This window comes from Myxine glutinosa, chromosome 6 (genome assembly GCF_964187855.1).
Source record: "Myxine glutinosa chromosome 6, kmMyxGlut1.1, whole genome shotgun sequence".
In the NCBI taxonomy this organism is placed as follows: domain Eukaryota; kingdom Metazoa; phylum Chordata; class Myxini; order Myxiniformes; family Myxinidae; genus Myxine; species Myxine glutinosa.
Window position 1 is genome coordinate 1,109,963 of NC_136266.1, and position 16,654 is coordinate 1,126,616.

Sequence of the window (16,654 nt, forward strand, 5' to 3'; positions counted from 1 at the left end):
ACACAGCAGTCGTTGGCATGGGTCTCTTGTAAGAGGGCAATGCCAACTTTGTTCTGTAATAAAAAATCCCTTACTTGAACTTTACGGACAGAGCTACATCCTCCGTTAATATTCAAGCTACAAATGGAAAAACTCATTACAACCACAAGGAGGAGTGACAACCACTCAATTTTTTGATAGCAGTTCATTCTTAGCTTTTTGTAAACATTTCTTTAACCGGTGACGTTGGGAGGAATTGAAATTAAAATCATTGGGCCATTTTACTATCAATCTAGCGGAATGTATAAAATCAGGTAGCTCCGGGAAAAAGGTTCCTATAACAACAATCCTTTTTCGGAATGTGCTCTTAAGGAACCTTTTTATCTCGGAGGGAGGGATCGGAGGGGTTCCTTCTTCATTAAGGCTGCCACATTCACTTACAGTCATCTATATCAGATGGCTCAGATGATGTGTCACACTGGTTTTCATCATTTACCTCCTCACCATCATCACATCCCTCCACATTATTGGATGGGGCATAGTCCATAGAGGGAGGGGATGGGGAGGCAGATAAATGAGCCATCTTCAGGGGCGGGGGGTGGGGGAGGGGGGAGGGGGGAGGGGTACTAATTTTTGCGGTTCAACCATATCAGTTTCTAGGTCAATAGACAAGGGCGAGAATTCATCCACATCTATGTCCTCCAATACAGAGAAAGGATTTTCTGTGACGAGAGACAAGCCTGGGGCAGAGGGGGGGGGGGGGGGCTGTCGGTTTTCAGTTGTAGGTTTTTTAAACAGATGACCGTTTTCATCTGTTGTTTGCAAATGTCTTTTTCCTTTTGGGCAGACTAATTGAAACTCGTCCTGGTTTGTGGGAAGAGATTGCAGGGGATTGGGGGTAGGGGCGGGGGGAGGGAGGACGTAATCATCGGGGGAGGATTTCCATCGGCTACCTTGGCGAGAGAGATAGGATCAGTTATAGCAGGAAACAAGCTGTGATTTAACGATGTCGCCTGTGGGGGGAGGTCTTTTGTTGACGTTCCTGCAGTAGAGGGGGGAGGCGTTTCAAGGGGAGGGGAAGGGGGGTACGGCGGGGATGCTTGGATCGGTGGTAGGAAGGCTTGGGTCGGTGGTGGGAAGGCTTGGTTCGGTGGTGGGAGGGCTTGGTTCGGTGGTGGGAAGGTTCGGGTCGGTGGTGGGAGGGCTTGGTTCGGTGGTGGGAGGGCTTGGTTCGGTGGTGGGAGGGCTTGGTTCGGTGGTGGGAGGGCTTGGTTCGGTGGTGGGAAGGCTTGGTTCGGTGGTGGGAGGGCTTGGTTCGGTGGTGGGAGGGCTTGGGCCAGTGGTGGGAAGGCTTGGGCCGGTGGTGGGAAGGCTTGGGTCGGTGGTGGGAGGGTTTGGTTCGGTGGTGGGAAGGCTTTGTTCGGTGGTGGGAGGGCTTGGGCCGGTAGTGGGAAGGCTTGGGTCGGTGGTGGGAGGGCTTGGTTCGGTGGTGGGAAGGCTTGGGTCGGTGGTGGGAGGGTTTGGTTCGGTGGTGGGAAGGCTTTGTTCGGTGGTGGGAGGGCTTGGTTCGGTGGTGGGAAGGCTTGGTTCGGTGGTGGGAAGGCTTTCTTCAGTGGTGGGAGGGCTTGGTTCGGTGGTGGGAGGGCTTGGTTCGGTGGTGGGAGGGCTTGGTTCGGTGGTGGGAGGGCTAGGTTCGGTGGTGGGAAGGCTTGGTTCGGTGGTGGGAAGGTGGGGGTCTTGCTTAATCCCAGCTCGGAGGGGAGGTTGTACTTGTGGAGAATTCTCTTTTCGGGGACAGTCATGCTTAACATGCCCAAATTGTCCGCAACCAAAACATTTTAAAACGTTGGTGGACACGTAAACTGTATATTCATTCCGTTGATGCTTTAATTTTACGATAAGGTTTAAATCCTTCTGGGAATCTTTTCAAACCATAAACACTTGCCGCCGGAATGAGACCACGTGTCTTAAATCGTTGTTCCGTGACCCGAAGGGAATCATAGATATACGAGACACGATGGTACCATATCGGGACAATTCTTTAATTAATACATCGCCGGATACAAATGGGGGGCAATTGGATATCACGACTTTTATCGCTGGGCTATCAAGTGGGGAAGCCATAACAAATAAACCTGGATCGATTGTCAATCCCTGTTCGACAATTTGTGGGACACAAACCGCATCGGATAAAAAAATAACAATCCGCTTGTTCATCCGCGAAGCGGCAACAACCTTGTCGATCCCGACAACACGACCGGTCGCGAGGACAACGTCCTCGACACTAACCTCACGTTCCGGAGGTACACAAAAGAACCCGTGCTTACGGGTCAGGCTCTGAAAGGCCGTAAATCGAGATAGTGCAGCTGCCATGCTGGAACAGCAGCACTTATAACCCCTCCCCGACTCGGGGAGGGTGAATATATAACATAATCTTCCCTAACCGAACTCCGGGGATGGGAAGTAAACAGATCGCTCCGATTTCCCTAACTTCGGGAAAGGGGAGCAAAAAAACAAACTGAAGGAAAGATAAACGAAAGGAAAAAAAGGAAATAGAGGTTTAAGATGAAGGAGCAAACACCGATCGGGCGACGCCCAAAAACGGCGAACCCTTACCAGCAATCACCCTGTGGCTGTGCTCTCCGGCTCTCTCTCCCATCTCAACATACATGGGAATCATCAGGAAAACTCCACGAACAGACACAAGGACACAGAGGGGTGAACGGGGGTGAACGGGGGTGAATGGGGGGGGGGGGGGGGTGAGGAAGGCAGCAACAACACAGAGTACTCACAGGCCTCCACAAGCAGACGCCGTGACAGTACAACCAGCCAGCAGGTGGGAGGGAGAGAGAGAGAGAGAGAGAGAGAGAGAGAGAGAGAGAGAGAATGCACATAATAAGCGCGACTGTTCTTAATGAGTGTCGGAACCAAAAGAAAAGCGTATAACTGCGACTGTGACAGCATGAACGCCAGGACCAAGAGAAGGAAGATGGTGGTCCTCTGCCTTTTTGTCCCTGGCGCTAGAATGTTCGATGATGACGTCGCACTCGCTCCAATCATGCCACGCCATCGCATCACTCCAACCAATCGCTCTTCAGGGCGTAGCCACACGGCCTTTCTTGCTGTCCATCGAGAAGATTCGAGCTGGGTGTTGTCAGTGGTAATGTTCGGATCCGGTCGGTGATCACTTTATTTAATTTAACCGCTGATCGCATCGCTGTGGTGTGTGTGTCAAAAGAAACGAAGGGAAAATACAGAGGCGACTACACACAGGGAATGTTACCTTTATACCCTAACACCTAACTAATTAGCATAGCTCCACCCCTCGCATGGAGACAAATATGCACTTACGCGACATCCGGGCCTGACTTAATTAAAGGAACGTTTCTTCTTCTTCGTGACATTCAGAGCACACCACCCTATACAATCCTACCTGGCCGAAGGTATTCCATTGCTATATATATATATATATATATACTGAAACGCAAAAGAAACTTACCACCTTTGAAACCCTTAAATATCAACAATAACACTGCGTGTAGTAAATGTGTGAACTTATTTGTGGACAATAGTGTCCTCACTGTCAGACAAAACGGTCATGGATGGTCACTTGAACCTTCAATGGTCACTTCATAGCACAGCTGTTGAACAGCCGTTTTGACTGTCAGTGATTAGCCAAGGGGTACGGGATGATTTTAATGAGCTGCACATGATGTCTTGATATTGGCTTTAAAAAGGCCAGTGCAAAATGGGCATTTCAATCAACATGACACGATTGTCAAGGGATCAACGGCAGCGTGCCCTGGGCATGCTGCAAGGCGGACTGAGCTACCGTGAGGTGGCACGTCGCCTTGGCTGTTCACACCAGACGATATCGGCCCTGGTGGACAGAGACACCCTCCACAACTCTGCAAATGACAGACCTCGATCAGGGAGGCCAAGAGTCACCACTGCAAGGCAGGACAGGCAGATGGTCCGAAGTCACCTGCGGGATCGATTCCGTCCAGCATCCTGCACTGCGGCAGAAACTCCGGGGCGTGCAAACCCACGGATCTCCAATGATACTGCACAAAGACGACTGCATGACTATGGTCTGAATGCCAGAAGACCATACAGAGGCCCCGTGATGACGGCTGCCCATCGCCGCAACCGACAGAGATGGTGCCAGCAGCATCAGCGGTGGACCTTGGCGCAGTGGAACGAGGTCGCATTCAGCGATGAGTCAAGGTTCTGTGTGGACAGTCCTGATGGGCGTGAGCGTGTCTGGAGAAGAACTGGTGAGCGATATGCCGATTGTTGCGTGCGTCAAGCCAACAGTTGGGTGGCCCAAGTGTGATGGTGTGGGCCGCCATATCAGGCTGGTACAGGACGCCACTGGTGGTTGTGGATGGGAATCTTAACGCCCAGCGGTATGTGGATAACATCCTGCGGCCTCATCTGCTGCCATTCCTGCTAGACCACCCAGAACTGAGTACCTTTCAGCATGACAACGCTCGCCCCCATGCTGCTCGCTTTACCACTGCATTTCTCCAAGGCGAGAACATCAACACCATGCAGTGGCCTGCGCTCTCCCCTGACCTGAATCCCATAGAGCACCTGTGGGATGAGCCTGGGAGACACGTAGTTGGCAGGGCCAGGACACGGGCAGAGCTGCTTCAGACATTGAGGACTGAGTGGGACAGAATCCAGCAGCAATCCATCCAAAGACTGGTAGGCAGTATACACCGACGATGCACTGCCTGTATCCAAAACAATGGTGGCCACACACGCTATTGAAAGGGGACTGACATTGCACCCTGTGCTGTTCTGTACTGTAGAACAAACTGATGAGATGGTGTATCTTGGTCAAAAACTTGACATGTCATCAATAAAATGCCAATGTTTCAATTAGCAATTGTTGGTTTGTTTTATTTTGAACTGTTACAATTTTATTACATTTCAAACAAGTGGTAAGTTTCTGTAAGTTTCAAACAAGCTGCTGGCACCATCTCTGTCGGTTGCGGCGATGGGCAGCCGTCATCACGGGGCCTCTGTATGGTCTTCTGGCAGTCGTCTGTCCCACACACCATATGTTCTTCTTCTGTTGCCCTTTTCTCCTCAATCATTTGCAGTTTGCCAGAATGTGTGTACCATTTGTAGAGGGTGTTGTGTTACGTGGTCCTCCCGGTGACTACCTGGTCTCGGTGACCCCCGGACCGTGAGAGGAACTCCGCCAGAAAGATGTATTATGTATGCGCTTTCGTAACGCAATCAATATGAATTCCAACCAAGAAAAAACCCCACACCAAGGATCCGGAATAATCAATGATATATTCCCCGAGCAATCAACCATCAACAATCAGCAATCAATAGTACAAAGATGTAAACTCATCTACATTAACTCTAAGATGGCCATCTTATACATTCCTCACGTGAGCCCCACTCCCGACTCCCTCCGTGGTCAATGTCTCTCACAATGTCTCCGTACTCCTGTAGTTCGATCTCCGCACGTGGGCGGTTGAACGGACCCTTCCTGACGTGCTTTCACCGGGCACGTCCCGTACCGGGAACAACGGCTGCAGCGCGCACCTCCTGGCCAAGCAAAGCGGGTAATGTAAAGCAGGCAAAGCAACACGCGGCTTGCCCAGCGCGCGCGGCCCCAGGTGCGACCCGTACACGGCCTTGTAGATGGCGAGGCGAACTGTGCCAGCTGCTTGGTTTCGTGCACGAACCCACAGTGACTTGACGTGTCAAAGGGTAGTTACACGTCCCGGTAACTCCTCTCGCCAGACGGGCTTTGAAACGCCGATTCTCTTACGTTGCTCAATCGACACCCCTCGCGTCCGAGCTTGGCGAGGAAGAAGAAGAATCGTCACGTCTCCAGGACCTCGTGTCTTTTCTTCTTCCGTTTCCGGTCTCCTTTTTCTCAGAAGGGCTCCTGACCCTTTAATCACAACAACCTTTAATCGACTACACATTGATAAGCAAAGCCCGGAATAGTAATTCACATACATTCACATAAATATGTAACAGTTGGTATTATGGTAAACAAACATGCCATTGTCACTATCCTCATCATTATCTCCCACAATTTTGATACGCTTCATAACCATGGCATTTCGGATTTTAGCAGCTCGTTTCATGCTCAACCGTCCTAGTTTTTGACTTGTCACAGGAGTTTTATAATCTTCTTGGCAGATAATGCATAAACTTGGATTAAACACATCATCCTCTACCATTGAGGTGACTAAATTCATCCTCCTGGGGCCAGGTATACAAGAATGTTCCATGGTAATCAATTTCTGTGGTGCACAATCATAAGATGAAGACTTCAGGAACTCCTCAGCATTATGCAGGCACCTGAAAAACACAAGAGAATTAAGAACAAACTCAATGTTTGTGTAGTTAAAGATAACAGCACACAGAAAAAACCATTATGAGTTTTATGTTATAATTTATTAAGTAATAATTGATGGTTTAAAGGTAATTTTAGTACAACAATTACCATTTACCTACTAATAGCCAGCACTCATTCTCAGTTGTGAAAAGACGACTTGGGAAACTCTGGAATGCCTGGAAAGACAAGAAACTCATTATTATGAAAGTTCTTACTCAAGTTTTATGTTATAATGTAGTTGCTAATCAGTGATCGATCTAATCACCCAACATGCAGCATCACAGAAATTAAGTCGCTGTTCATGTTGAAAAGCTGCAAGAAAAAAAAACAGATTTACCTAAATGTGGAACGATTTTCTGGTGGTGCCAATTCGAAACAAACAGGGCAGCACGAGAAACAGATTTAACGCACTTTTTTATTCACATGAATCTCCCAACATGCGACACCTGAATATGTATTTCCCCATGCATCAAACTAAAATGTCAATATTACTATCGCTTAAATGAGAATGAACTCATTTGAACTCATTGAAAACATTATGAAATGGCAAAACAAACAAAACACATGTTTCCAGGAGGCAATCTTGAATTTTAATACTACAGGATTATATGAGTTTCAGTCTTGTTGCTAAAGTGACGCTTTTTATATAACTGCATTTTCTCAATTCAAAACAGTTATAAATATTTTTCTTTCATTTGGCAAAATAAATGTCAATATGACCTTGTATCATACAAAATAATTAGAAATGAATTCTATACAACAAAATAAGTTGAATTAGATATATTATACCCATTTCTACTGCTATCAACAGCCAAGATAGGACAAAGTTCATTTGTGTAATAAATGACCTTGACCATGACCTTTGTAGGTGAAGATGATCCAGAATGGCCAAAATAACATCAGAAATGAATTCTACACCCCAAAATTAGTTGAAATAGAGGTATTACACTTAAATATGCTCTCAAAAACAAAAAAGTTAGATTTCCGTCATGGCCGACGACGGCCATATTGGATTCAGCCATAGCGCCATTCGTGACACCATGACGGACAAGCACCTCAGTGATTTTTCATCTCTAGGGGCCCACTAACTCAGTTCAAGTGAGAAATTCCCCCAACACCATTTTGCATACGGGTCTACAGGCCAGGTACAGGATCAAAAGGTAATCCTGTTTGAACACTCCATTCATTCCATCGATGTTTTTTTTTTGTCATACGAGTTTTCAAGGCTGAATCGTGTTCACATCCAGGATTGATAAACAGACCATTTCACGTGTGCATGGATAGGTAATTCACATGTGTAAAATAAATAAATAAACAGACGGGAGATTGCCGAGTGATATTTGTTCGTTCTTATTATATAAGTTATGTGCACGTACACTTTAAATAAGTTTATTTGAATGATAACTATGACGTCATCGGTCACATGGTTCGGCCGCCATCTTGAAAAAACCAAAAAACTTTGCACCTATATATCTCCGAAAGTGCTGAATAGAAAAAAATTGAGACATGGCTCATTGTAAAGCACTCTCCATGGGGAATAAAATATGTTAATGATGATGTCATAGGTGCCTCCATTATGACGTCATAATTCGACAAGTACAAAACTTCATCCGATCAAGATGAAATTTCTTGAGCATAATCTTGGAATAAATTAGTTGCGAAAAAAAATAATGATGACGTCATCGGTCACGTGGTTCGGTCGCCATATTTGTTTTAACACAAAAGCCTTAAAAAACACTGAAAATACATCCTCGCGAGGGTTTGCAATCTCGGATTGCTCTTTCTTGTTTTATAAGTTATGTGCACGTACAATTTAAAGAAGTTTATTTGAAATCTTTAATTTAAAAAATGTCATTTTGTATCATGTATGCTGTCACGAAAATAGACATTTTGGTTTTCGCCGGACAGAAGGGTGCATACACAGCTCAGAAGACTTTTTCCCCAATGACTGCCATTTGATGACAGTCGGCACGATTAAATGTTTCATTTGGACGAAGTCACAATAAAAATTCAACAATGTGAGAGAGCGGCGGAGTTTCGTTCATGTATCGCCACAGACAGGAAATTGCCGAGATATATATTTAAAAATCGCGGCACAATATATCATACACCGCCCAAATAACACACGGGAAATTGCCGAGATAATTTAAAAATAATCGCGGGACAATATATCATAAACCGTCCAAATAACACATGGGAAATTGCCGAGATATATAAAAAAAAATCGCGGGACAATATATCATAAACCGCCCAAATAACACATGGGAAATTGCCGAGATAAATAAATAAAAATCGCGGGACAATATATCATGAACCGCCCAAATAACACACGGGAAATTGCCGAGATATATGAAAAAAAATCGCGGGACAATATATCATAAACCGCCCAAATAACACGCGTGAAATTGCCGAGATATGGAAAAAAAATCGCGGGACAATATATCATGAACCGCCCAAATAACACACGGGAAATTGCTGAGATATATTTTTTAAAATCGCAGGACAATCTATCTATAATTCCAGTAATCTCTGTGTGTATGTATGTATGTATGTATGTATGTATGTATGTATGTCTGTGACCGCTGTTTCTCGACAACCACGGGTCCGATATACTTTAAACTTGCCAGGTATATTGCTGGGGACCCGAGGATGTGCCTTTTCAAGGTTTCATATTAATCGGACAAGTAGTTACCGAGCTATGTCCAAAAAACGATTCAACCAATCAGAGAGCAGCGAGCTATCACGTGTGCCGAACGTGCCGAACAGACTCTGCCTCGGACGGCACATTTGAGAGCGTATTCATTTATTTCACGTTGGCAAACTATGTTGGCGTTAAACTATGTTTTAAAACTAATTAAAACTACTATCTATAATTCCACGGGTCCGATAAAAAACACCGTACTCGCAAGCCGTTCGCTTTGGACCAAACCATTTCATGTAAATAGAGGGGGGGGGGATTGTCACCGTACTCGCAAGCCGTTCGCTTTGGACCAAACCATTTCATGTAAATAGAGGGGGGGGGGATATAATTTTAGATATATATATAGTACGGGCATGCCCTAGTATATCATAAACCGCCCAAATAACACACGGGAAATTGCCGAGATTAAAAAAAAATCACGGGACTATATCATGAACCGCCCAAATAACACACGGGAAATTGCCGAGATATATTTTAAAAAATCACGGGACAATATATCATAAACCGCCCAAATAACACACAGGAAATTGCCGAGATAAATAAAAAAAAATCGCGGGACAATATATCATAAACCGCCCAAATAACACACGGGAAATTGCCGAGATATATTTTTTAAAATCGCGGACAGTATATCATGAACCACCCAAATAACACACGGGAAATTGCCGAGATTAAAAAAAAATCACGGGACTATATCATGAACCGCCCAAATAACACACGGGAAATTGCCGAGATATATTTTAAAAAATCACGGGACAATATATCATAAACCGCCCAAATAACACACAGGAAATTGCCGAGATATATAAAAAAAAATCGCGGGACAATATATCATAAACCGCCCAAATAACACACGGGAAATTGCCGAGATATATTTTAAAAATAGCGGAAAAAAATATATCATACAACGCCCAAATAACACATGGAAAATTGCCGAGATATATTTTTAAAAATCGCAGACAATATATCATGAACCGCCCAAATAACACACGGGAAATTGCCGAGATATATTTTTAAAATCGCGGAAAAATATATATCATACAACGCCCAAATAACACATGGAAAATTGCCGAGTTATATAAAAAAAAAATCGCGGACAATATATCATGAACCGCCCAAATAACACACGGGAAATTGCCGAGATAAAAAAAAAAAATAGCGGGACAATATATCATGAACCGCCCAAATAACACACGGGAAATTGCCGAGATATGTAAAAAAAAATCGCGGGACAATATATCATGAACCGCCCAAATAACACACAGGAAATTGCCGAGATATATAAAAAAAAATCGCGGGACAATATATCATGAACCGCCCAAATAACACACGGGAAATTGCCGAGATAAAAAAAAAAAATCGCGGGACAATATATCATGAACCGCCCAAATAACACACGGGAAATTGCCGAGATATGGGAAAAAAAATCGCGGGACAATATATCATAAACCGCCCAAATAACACACGGGAAATTGCCGAGATATGGAAAAAAAAATCGCGGGACAATATATCATAAACCGCCCAAATAACACATGGGAAATTGCCGAGATATATAAAAAAAAATCGCGGACAATATATCATGAACCGCCCAAATAACACACGGGAAATTGCCTAGATAAAAAAAAAATCGCGGGACAATATATCATAAACCGCCCAAATAACACACGGGGAATTGCCGAGATATATTTTAAAAAATCGCGGGACAATATATCATGAACCGCCCAAATAACACACGGGAAATTACCGAGATATGTAAAAAAAAATCGCGGGACAATATATCATAAACCGCCCAAATAACACGCGTGAAATTGCCGAGATATGGAAAAAAAAAATCGCGGGATAATATATCATAAACCGCCCAAATAACACATGGGAAATTGCCGAGATATATAAAAAAAAATCGCGGACAATATATCATGAACCGCCCAAATAACACACGGGAAATTGCCGAGATAAAAAAAAAATCACGGGACAGTATATCATAAACCGCCCAAATAACACACGGGGAATTGCCGAGATATATAAAAAAAAATCGCGGACAATATATCATACACCGCCCAAATAACACACGGGAAATTGCCGAGATATATAAAAAAAAATCGCGGGACAATATATCATAAACCGCCCAAATAACACGCGGGAAATTGCCTAGATATATTTTTAAAAAATCACGGGACAATATATAATACACCGCCCAAATAACACATGGGAAATTGCCGAGATATAAAAAAAAAGAATCGCGGACAATATATCATGAACCGCCCAAATAACACACGGGAAATTGTCGAGATAAATAAATAAAAATCGGGGGACAATATATCATACACCGCCCAAATAACACATGGGAAATTGCCGAGATATATTAAAAAAAAATCGCGGACAATATATCATGAACCGCCCAAATAACACACGGGAAATTGCCGAGATAAAAAAAAAAAATCGCGGGACAATATATCATAACCCGCCCAAATAAGACACGGGAAATTGCCGAGATATATAAAAAAAAATCGCGGACAATATATCATACACCGCCCAAATAACACACGGGAAATTGCCGAGATATATTTTTAAAATCGCGGAAAAAAATATATCATACAACGCCCAAATAACACATGGAAAATTGCCGAGATATATTTTAAAAATCGCGGACAATATATCATACCCCGCCCAAATAACACACGGGAAATTGCCGAGATATATACAAAATATCGCGGGACAATATATCATACAACGCCCAAATAACACACGGGAAATTGCCGAGATATATACAAAATATCGCGGAAAAAATATATCATACACCGCCCAAATAACACACGGGAAATTGCCGAGAGTTATTTCTTCGTTATAATTTTATAAGTTATCATCATCATTTATCATTATAATACGGAAGTAAAAGTAATCCTGTTTAAACTTGCATTCATTCCATCGATGGGGTTTGTTTACGGCCCACTGCTTGACATAAATAGAACATTGAAGCGCGGTGCTACGCGCGCTACTTGCTTACCAAGAAGGAAGCGGACAACGCGGTAAATCAAAAGAGTATTTATTGAAAGAGCCCTACTGTAGCACTGGAGTGCTCGGGGCTGCGCGCCCGGTGTATATCCCGAGGCCACGCCTACCCCTCGGGCGTGGCCGACGCCCACTTGGTGCGCGGAATGATGCCAGCACGCCAGTGAGCTTTCGTGTCTGCCACACGTGCCCCCCCCCCCAGAATTCCCGCGCACCTGGAGGGTCAGTTTGCGGGGCAAATGGATGACCCAGCCGAAGCGCCCTCTGGCGACTGGCGGCGTCTGGGGTGCAGGGATGCCCACTGGAATGCCTCCGGCTGCACCCGTGATGGGTGCAGGACCGGGGGGCGGCGTGCCGGCGGGGCTGGGCGGTGCCGGGGGGGCGGCCCCGATGCGGGAGCCGAGCCACCGGCGGTGGGTGGTCCACGTCGAGGTGGGCCGGCTTGAGGCGGTCCACGGTCCACTGCGTGGGTGACGGACCGGGAAAGGCAATCCGCCACCGGGTTGTCCTTCCCCGCGTCGAACCTACGGAGTCAGGAGTACCGCCGATGTTCAAGGTGAAATCTTTCACCCCGGTCTCCAGCATGCGGAAAGGCCCGTCGTACGGGGGCCGCAGTGGTGTCCGGTGGGCGTCGTGCCGGACGAAGACGTACTCCGCGGTGCGAAGCTCCGGGGCGACGTGCGTAGGTGGGTGCCCGTGGTGTGCCGTCGGCACCGGGGCGAACGTCTGGGCGGTCTCCTGCAGCACGGAGCGCTCCTGCGCCGCGGACCATGGTGCCATGGGGTTGGGGAGGAACTCGCCCGGCACCCGCAGCGGTTGTCCGAAGACCAACTCCGCCGCGGATGCGTGCAGGTCGTCCTTGGGCGCCGTCCGGAGGCCCAGCAGGACCCAAGGGAGCCTGTCGACCCAGCCGCCATCGCGGAGGGTGGCCTGGAGCGCGGCCTTCAACGAGCGGTGGAAGCGCTCGCACATGCCGTTGGCCTGGGGGTGGTAGGCCGTGGTTCAGTGCAGCTGGACCCCGAGCCCCCGCGCGACTGCCCCCCAGAGCTCCGAGGTGAACTGGGGGCCGCGGTCGGACGAGATGTCCGAGGGGGCGCCGAACCGGGCGACCCAGGTGGCGATGAACGCCTGCGCGATGTCCGGCGCCGTCGTCGCCGCCAAAGGCACGGCCTCCGGCCACCGGGTGGTGCGGTCCACCGTTGTGAGGACATGGGTGAAACCCCGCGAGGGGGGCAGAGGTCCCACCAGGTCCACGTGAACGTGGTCGAACCTATGTTCCGGCACCGTAAACGGGGCCAATGGGGCCTGGGTGTGTCAGTGCACCTTCGCGCGCTGGCACGCGAGGCACGTCCTGGTCCAGCCGCGGACGGCCTTCCGGAGGCCATGCCAGCCAAACTTGTCGGCGACCAACCTCTGGGAGGCCCACGTGCCCGGGTGGGACAGGCCATGTATGGCGTCAAAAACCTGGCGCTGCCAGCCCGCGGGCACGATGGGGCGAGGCCGGCTGAGGGAGACGTCGCACAAGAGGGCTGTGCCCGCGCTGTCGAACGGCACCTCGGTGACGCGGAGGCCCGTGACGGCGGTCCGCAAGTCCTGGACACCGGGGTCGGCGGCCTGGTCCCCCGCCATCCGGGCATAGTTGATGCTGAGGTGGACTGCGTGGGTGACGGACCGGAAAGGCAATCCGCCACCGGGTTGTCCTTCCCCGCGACGTGCCGGATGTCCGTCATATATTCGGACACGGCCGAGAGGTGACGCTGCTGCCAGGCCGACCACGGCTCGGTGACCTTGCCCATCGCGAAGACCAGCGGCTTGTGGTCGACGAAGGCCGTGAACGCACGGCCCTCGAGCAGATGGCGGAAGTGCCTGACTGCCAGGTGAAGCCCGAGCAACTCGCGGTCGAAGGTACTATAACGGCGTTCGGGCGGGCGAAGCTGCCGGCTGAAGAACGCCAGCGGTTGCCAGGCACCACGCACCCATTGCTCGTGCACCGCGCCCACCGCGTAGTCCGAGGCGTCGGTGGTGAGGGCGATCGGTGCATCGGGCGCCGGGTGCGTGAGCATGGTGGCGTTAGCAAAGGCGAGCTTCGCGTCCACGAACGCCGCATCCATCTGCTCGGTCCTGGTAACGTCAACTTTGCCCGGGCTTCCCTCGGAGGGCCTCGTGCAGGGGGCGCAGGAGCTGGGCGATGCGGGGCAGGAACCGATGGTAAAAGCTTACCATGCCCAGGAACTCCTGGAGCCCCTTGATCGTGCGGGGGCGAGAACAACCCCTTCACTGCCTCCACCTTGGCCGGTAGGGGGACGGCCCCGTGCCTGGTGACGCGGTGCCCCAAAAAGTCGATTTCGGCGACGCCGAACCGGCACTTGGCGGGGTTCACGATGAGGCCATGCTGGCCCAGGCATTCGAAGAGCGTGTGGAGATGGTGGATGTGCTCTTCGCAGGACGCGCTGGCGACGAGGATGTCGTCCAGGTAGACGTACACGAAATCCAAGTCGCGCAAGACGCTGTCCATTAGTCGCTGGAACGCCTGAGCCGCATTCTTCAACCCGAAGGGCATCCGAAGAAATTCGAAAAGTCCAAATGGCGTGATAACGGCCGTCTTCGGGATGTCCTCCGGCCTGACGGGGACCTGATGGTAGCCGCGTATGAGGTCCACCTTTGAAAAGAAGGACATGCCCGCCAACCGGGCGGAGAAGTCCTGAATGTGAGGGACGGGGTAGCGGTCGGGGGTGGTGGCGTCATTGAGGCGCCGGTAGTCCCCGCACGGTCGCCATCCCCCGCGGGGCTTTGGCACGATGTGGAGCGGCGACGCCCAAGCACTCTCGGAGTGCCGCACGATGCCGAGCCGCTCCAGTGTAGCGAACTCCGCTTTAGCTACCGCGAGCTTCGTCGGCTCGAGGCGGCGTGCCCGGGCATAGACCGGTGACCCGGCGGTGGGGATGTGGTGTTCCACCCTGTGCTTGACGGCCCCCACCGAGAAGGTGGGCCGCGTGAGGGCCGGGAAGCTGGCGAGGAGGCGGGTGAATTCGTCCGCTGCCGGAAGCGTACAGATCAACCTGGCCGGAACCGAACCGCTCAGTAAGCCGCTCGGCGAGCCGCTCGACGAGCCGCTCCGTGAGCTGCTCGATGAGCTGGGCAGTGTGCAAGCGAGCGAGCTGAACGTCTCGGCCTGGACGAGCCGTCTGTGCTTTACGTCCACCAACAGCCCATTGGCACACAGGAAGTCCGCGCCAAGCAATGCCATGGGCACGTCGGCAGTGACGAACGACCACCGGAAAACCTGCCCTCCAAAACGCAGAGAGGGGCAGCGTTTTCCGTATGTGCATATGGACGTACCGTTGGCAGCAAGCAGCGCGGGGCCCCGGCCCGCGGTTTGCTTGTCGGACGTACCGGCGGGAACGACACTCACCTGCGCTCCCGTGTCGCACAGGTAACGGCACCCGGACAAGGTGTCTGTTATGAACAGTAGGCTGTTTGAATGGCCGGCGCTCAGTGCCACTACCGAGGGCCGGCCCGGGCGTTTCCCGACCTGCCGAATGAGCACGGCGGGCGACACTGGCGAGCCTCATGGCCGAACTTGGTGTGAAACCGGCACCAGGCTTGCGGTTTTTTCCGCGGCAGCGGAGGTGGGCGTGGTGTGGCGGCCGCCACGAGGCGCCCCTTGGAGTAGGGGTGGTCACCCGCAGGAGGTTCAGCGGCCACGCAGTGCGTCGCGTAGTAGGGGTGGTCACCCGCAGCAGTTTCGGGCTCGGCGTAGGGGCGCGCAGCCACAGCCGCCACAGCCCCGGGAGCCGCGACGGCCGCACCGAAACTCACCCGCGTGTCTAAAGCCGCGAAGAACTTGTCGGCCTCGGCAGCGAGAGCTCGGGGTTCCGTTATCATGGAACCGGCCAATGCGAGGCGTACTCATGCCGGCAGCTGGCGTCGAAATAGCGCTTGGAATAGAAAATCCGGGGTTTCGTCGCCCAGCAGCGACAGCATATGATCCATTCGGACCGACGGTCGCGTGTCGCCGAGCTCGGGGAGGTCCAGGAGGCGGTCGGCCCGTGCGTCCTCCGTGAGGCCGAACGTGGCGAGGAGGAGACGCTTGATCGCCTCGTACCTGTGGTCATCCGGTGGGTTCCTCAGGACATACACGACCCGGGCTGCTGTGCTGGGCCCGAGGGCGGCAACGACGTGGTAGTATCGCGACGCGTCACCCGTGATGCGCCGAAGCTGAAACTGGGCTTTGGCCTGTGCGAACCAGACCTCGGCTTGGGCCTCCCAGAACTCAGGGAGCTTGACCGCGTTGTTTGCCATTGCTATGGCGTGTTCGGATGGTCAGCGACGGCTGAGCCAACGTCGGGGTCACCAAATGAAGCGCGGCGCTACGCGCGCTACTTGCTTACCAAGAAGGAAGCGGACAACGTGGTAAATCAAAAGAGTCTTTATTGAAAGAGCCCTACTGTAGCACTGGAGTGCTCGGGGCTGCACGCCCGGTGTATATCCCGAGGCCACGCCTACCCTTCGGGCGTGGCCGACGCCCACTTGGTGCGCGGAATGATGCCATCATGCCAGTGAGCTTTCGTGTCCGCCACAACATAATT

The 16,654-nt window shown here is 50.2% G+C and overlaps 1 protein-coding gene across 1 annotated transcript in view; it reads right to left on the reverse strand.

The window, feature by feature from the left end:
• Positions 1-16,367, reverse strand: part of LOC137429523 (nectin 1b) — a 187,546-nt gene extending 171,179 nt beyond the window's left edge. Inside the window, exons 1-2 of the mRNA XM_078779520.1 lie at positions 16,204-16,367; positions 6,236-6,318 (exon numbers count right to left, since the gene is read on the reverse strand). Coding sequence (XP_078635646.1) covers positions 6,236-6,318; positions 16,204-16,367 — 247 coding nt within the window. The remainder of the gene's footprint in view (positions 1-6,235; positions 6,319-16,203) is intronic.
• Between the last annotated feature and the right edge of the window lie 287 nt (positions 16,368-16,654).